This window comes from Nicotiana attenuata, unplaced genomic scaffold (genome assembly GCF_001879085.1).
Source record: "Nicotiana attenuata strain UT unplaced genomic scaffold, NIATTr2, whole genome shotgun sequence".
Taxonomy (NCBI): domain Eukaryota; kingdom Viridiplantae; phylum Streptophyta; class Magnoliopsida; order Solanales; family Solanaceae; genus Nicotiana; species Nicotiana attenuata.
Window position 1 is genome coordinate 270,057 of NW_017671174.1, and position 5,791 is coordinate 275,847.

A 5,791-nucleotide genomic window follows, 5' to 3' on the forward strand; every position below is an offset into this window, starting at 1 on the left:
TGTATTAAAAAATGGCACATAATTAATGTAGCAGTATTACCTACGGGATTGTCACGTATTATTTTGTGCTAAATTGAATGTGAAATAAGAATAAATATATTAGCAATGTAGTCAGTGAATTGTTTAAAGATAAAAATATCTTTTTAGAATAAGTAAGTCATGTATAACGATTTCTTCATTATTAATCATCGAATTAAAATTCTTTTATTATTAATTATTATATAAACAATCCCTCCATTATATTCCTCGCATAACTAACACATGAACCAAATGATCCCTTGGTGTTTTGTTAGTCAAGTGAACTATAAGATAAGATTTTGCAGTGTTCTACAAATATTATTTTAGCTATTTGAGTTTTTTTAAATAAAATATCAATAAAAAAATAATACTCCTAAGCTCTCTATAAATAAATATTTATGTGGTCATTTTTTTAAAATTCAAATTCTGAGTAGTATTGGGAGATCATTCCCTCTATTTTTACAAACTTTTAAGGCCCGGGCCCAAATTGGGGATCAGCTTTCTTGGGCTTGGCCCAGAGCTTTCAAGCCCATTTCATATCCATAAGTCATTCAATTATTGACCCTAAAATATCTCTCTATACATTCCCTATTCATATTCCTCACTTTCTCAGCAAATCGTGGCGGCCTAGGGTTTCTTTTTGTTGCAGTTCTTCACTAGGGTTACAGGTTCCTCTCTCTTCAACCTGTAGATCTGTATACTTTGATCTGTTATTTTAATATTGAAGTTATTACTTCTTGTCCTATCTTCAGATGCTTAATTTGGTGGTTCTGCGAATCATAATTTTGTTGAAAGTTTCACAGAATTGGGAAAAAAGGTTTTTAGTTTTATTTAATTTGATTATGTTAGGGATATTTAGGATAGTTTTGTATGATTTGTGTACGAAAATATAGTGTTTCATTGAACTCATCGATTGATGCCTTTTATTGTGATTAATATCTAATCTGTGCATAGTTTAAGCAGTTTTAAAGGTTATTGTTTTTATTAAGAACTTAATTTACATAAACTATGTAAAGAATATTTACAGGTATAAAGAAAATCCTACACTGTTCTACACTTCATAAAAAATGAGATTTTTAATTTGGAAAATAAAGCAGGTTACCGGCTACAACAAATCAAAATGACCCACAAGTAAAATTTCCTTTCACTGTTACTGTGTATATTTCTCTTTTAGTATAATCTAGCTGGTGGCGAGTGTGACATGATTCTACATCATCAGTGCATGCAACTCAAATATGTAATAATATAAGCATACTACAGTGCTACCAAGAAAATAGAGTTGAAAATACCCATATGTTTCTGAGAATTTTGGTGAATTTCTGATAGTGCAATTCAATTTCTTAAAATTATTAATGTGATAGGATTTATTCACGTTTGCCTGATATCGGTGCTCTTTAATAGGTTATTATTCCGAGATGTCAAGAGTGTATGTTGGAAATCTTGATCCTAGGGTCACTGAAAGAGAACTGGAAGATGAATTCCGTGTCTTTGGAGTTATAAGAAGGTAAAACAAATTATACAATGGATTCTGCATTTGTAATTCATGTGCTTTGAAATTGTTTGCATATTCTACAAGTTAGTTGAATTGAAGAGAGAGTAACTACCTCTTATGTATAGGTTTCTTTTGTGCAATTTTATTTTGTTTTTGGCTGTTGAATACTGCCTATCCAGTAGAGCAACTAAATATTTAGCTTACAACTACTGCCTGTTATAAGTGGTTGCTAGTTATTCGTTCTTCATTGCTTGGATTGTTTGGTAGATTCCTTCATCAGTTCTTGAATGACGTGTGCACTAATAATCTAACATGGAGGAGCATTAACGTCTTATTTTGTGATCAGCTAAAAGAATATTATATTAATCTAGCTTCCTAGCTTGCTGAGTAACCTGTTTCCTGAAACAGCTTGTATATGCAATGGAGGTTAAATACACCACAAGTACATTATTTCCTAATATTCATAACTAACTTATGAAGGAAGTTTCTAATGAAATGGTATGTGGTATAAAATTTCCATGCTTTTGTTGCTATTTGATCTGTTGAGTCTGTGCTATGTACTCTTCTGAATAAAAAAACACTGATATGGATGTCAAAGAAAGTGACATGTTAAGATTTAAACCAAAGGGATTTGGCTTATTAATTCTGGATATTAAGAGCATTGGTTGCACTTCAGTATCACTAGAGGTTATTTCATTTATGGAGTTTGAGTACTTATTTCGATCATTCTTCTTGCTATAATGCTTTCTGATTAGCAAACTTGATGCAAAAAATTTAAATGCTTGCAGTGTTTGGGTTGCAAGACGCCCACCTGGTTATGCTTTTATCGACTTTGATGACCAAAGAGATGCACGAGATGCAATCAGGGAAATTGATGGTATGTTCCCTTACTCTTGCATATTGTTCAACCTTCTGAATGGGTTTATTTATCTTATTTATGGCCATGCAATTTTTAGCCTTTTCCGGTGTTCTATCCTTTTTAATATATATTGTAGGTTGATAATCACTTTTATTTTTATGCTGTAGCTATATACTATAGATTCTATAGTGTTCAGCAAATATGTCCGGAACTGAAGCATTTGATGGTTTTCTCTTCCTTATACATTAAACAGGGAAGAATGGATGGAGAGTGGAGCTCTCGCACAATTCTAGAGGAGGAGGAGGAGGAGGAGGCCGTGGAGGTGGTCGCGGTCGCTCAGGTGGCTCTGATTTGAAGTGCTACGAATGCGGCGAGGCTGGTCATTTTGCTCGTGAATGCCGAGGGCGTGGAGGTCCTGGAAAACGTAGAAGTCGCAGCCCTCCTAGATATCGGAGGAGCCCAAGTTATGGTCGCAGGTCCGAAGAAAACTTCTTTTCAAATATACAGCAGGACAAGACAAATTCTCTTTTTCCCCTCTTGATTTCCTTTTTGAAACAGGAGTTATAGTCCCCGTGGACGTTCGCCCAGACGCCGAAGCCCATCGCCTCGTGGTCGTAGCTATAGCCGATCTCCTTATCGTGGACGGGATGAAGTTCCTTATACCAATGGGTGAACTTACTAACTTGGGAATCTTTTATTGTGTCATCTCTGTTTATTGGGCATTCTTTTCTTAATAGTGTGTAAATGTGGTTAAAGTTTGGTATTTAGATACTTGTGCATGTATATGTATTAGGATTTGTCTCTTGAATCATTATTTTTTTTATGGTAAGTCATTATTTGAATTATTTCGTATCCATTTGGTCCATCATGCCTTAGTTTGTGTAGCATTGGTATTGACAGTGTTGCTACTAACTTATTTTTGGTTTTTGAATCGGGATGTTTGGTCTCATGCAATACAAACTTGTTATTTTATTTATTCTTTCGTCTTGATAAAGAATGTTGTCTTTTTCCTTAGCTTCTCTTCTGCTTTGTATGCAGAAATGGCCTCAGGGACCGAATCAGAAGCAGGAGCTGAATGGAAGAGATGATTACTTGTCTCGATCAGGAGTTTTGGATGTGTGTTGCTATGCTTGACTTAGTCGCAGCTGTGTAAGTGAGGCCATGCCCTCAACTTAAACGGGTTTCAATTTCGTTTAATATTATAAGCGTGTTTTTTATTTTCTTAAACTTTTTCCCATTTTAAGAACCATTATCTTAGGGACTTAGACCTTATGTATTTTATGGCATCTATTACTTTTAGAGAATGAAACCGTCTTATGAATGCTGCTGAAAATTTATTTTTGTTTTCTTGTGTTGAGGTGTCTTCTGCTACTGCTTCGTTGGTTTTCTGCTCCCACACTCTGTGGTTTCGTTCTTCACTGCCCTGCTGTGGGATCTTCAATTTCAAAGATTGTGGATCCCAGCTAGCTACATCACTATGCTTCTGTATGATTGAATCTCTGCGGCTGTGACACGCCTCACCTCAACGTGTAGTGGTAATTTAAGTAGATATTAAGGATGATGAATGGCATCACAGTCAAATGGCAGGTACCTAATCTGTTACAGAGTGGTTTGAGGAACTCACATTCTTGTTAAACTATTGATCGCCACTTCAGCAAGGTCGTGGGGCTGGGTATCTGAGAGTTATGAAAGCTTACTCATGGAAGTTCCTGGCATCAAGGATTGCGTCAGCCTATGGGCCTGTGATTCCCTTTGCTTTTTATCTGCTGCTATCCTCTTTATTTTATTTTAAAAAATAAAAATCTGCTTCTCTTTATTTTAATTTAAACTATTTTGTGTTCTTTTTCTTTTCATCATTTTCTTTATCAAAAGCTTCTTTTTTTTTCCTCATCATTATCTCTCCCTGTCGATGGGGAGAAAGGAACAATTTTTTTATCAAAATATTGCTTTTCAGTTTGACTAATTTTCAAGATGTAAACTTCTCCGCACAAATTCACATAAAAGTTATCTATTTTTATAAGTGGCCTTATAACCTACTTCAGAATTTTGAAAGATATAGCATCTAGAGTTTGCACTAAACCAAGTAAGACCTATGCTATATTTTCCTGTTTTTCTCTTTCTTTTGGTTTTAATGATTTTCTTTTTTTTTTCTTTTAAAATTTGTTTTGTTTTGTCAAAAGTTTAGGGATATAAACTCTCTTTTATTCCCAACAAGTTCTGATGAAGTTTCGTTTTGCTTAAAGCCCTTAGTTTTTTAAAAAATTGGTAAGAGTGAGTGAATTGCTCGGGTGTGATTACATCAATCTTCATTTGATTGACTTATAGTGTGGATTGTTTCATTGTCCGCTTTGACCCCCTGGGAGACATCATTGAGCTGACTGTGATTTTCAACCCCGATAGAGCTTCCCTGCTTCAGGCCTTCCTCTCTTCGTACTACTGGTTTTTGTCGTTCCACAGGACTGGCTGCTTGATCTTGTTAGCTATTGGTAGAAATTCAAGTCATTAAACCTTGTCTCTTTGCCCCTCGCCTATCCCAAATTGCCTGCTTGCTGCAGCGTTGAAGCATGGTACTAAGATCTATTTTGTATTCATACAGTTTGAAACTTTTAAGGTTTATTGTCAGTTGCGTAAATTGTTATATTGTGCTAGCCGTAACAATCTTCAGTTTATGCGCATCTGCTCCACATGTATTTTCAATCTGTGAGAGATTCATGTCTTGAGAAAAAAGACGGGAATAGGCTTAGGCCCCTCTTTCTTGATGATTTTGTTCCTTGTTCTGATATTTTGGTAGTCTGATTTTTATTGTTAAACTATGCATAGATGTTTGCAAGGTAGTGATGGGCTTGGGGTGTTTCTCTGTTCAGTAGCATTAACTCTTTAAATTTCTTTGCTTGAGCCTCGGTATTATGTTACCGATTTGGTGTTTTTCACCTTCATTGGCTTTCATCGTTAGCATCTCATTGGATATTTTCTGCCTTCGCCTTAAATTGTCTATTTTGTTTCCAAGGGAAGCCATGTTATAGAATAAACGTTACATTTGTTGATAATTAAATTGTATAGCGCTCTAGAATTGCTAGTATCTAGCTGATAGTAGGAGTTAAGGTATTGGTTCACCTCTTGACTGTGAGTCACATGTAAAGGTAGCGCATTTTTCCCTGGATTGACGAAATAGTTTATTATATTATCATAATGAAAAACAAAATGCTGCTCATAAAATACTAATCAGAATAGCAATTAGGATTGGTCGAAAGATAAACGGAATCCTCAAAATCGTTAGTAACGGAGAAAATGTAAAAGAGATTAATAGCCTGTTTGGCCAAGCTTCTTTTTAGCCAAAAGTGCTTTTTTTTTGGTCAATAGCATTTTTGGCCAAAAATTGAGGTGTTTGGCCAAGCTTTTGGAAGGAAAAAAAGTGCATTTGA

General features: G+C 35.1%; 1 protein-coding gene across 1 annotated transcript; it reads left to right on the forward strand.

Moving 5' to 3' along the window:
• The first annotated feature begins 595 nt into the window (after window positions 1-595).
• Window positions 596-5,188, forward strand: LOC109206438 (serine/arginine-rich splicing factor RSZ22A). The gene is made up of 6 exons (XM_019369263.1): window positions 596-686; window positions 1,420-1,522; window positions 2,299-2,387; window positions 2,623-2,845; window positions 2,928-3,038; window positions 3,408-5,188. Exons 2-6 carry the CDS (start codon window positions 1,434-1,436, stop codon window positions 3,442-3,444), a joined length of 549 nt encoding a protein of 182 aa, XP_019224808.1. The 5' UTR covers window positions 596-686; window positions 1,420-1,433; the 3' UTR covers window positions 3,445-5,188.
• The last annotated feature ends 603 nt before the right edge of the window (window positions 5,189-5,791 follow it).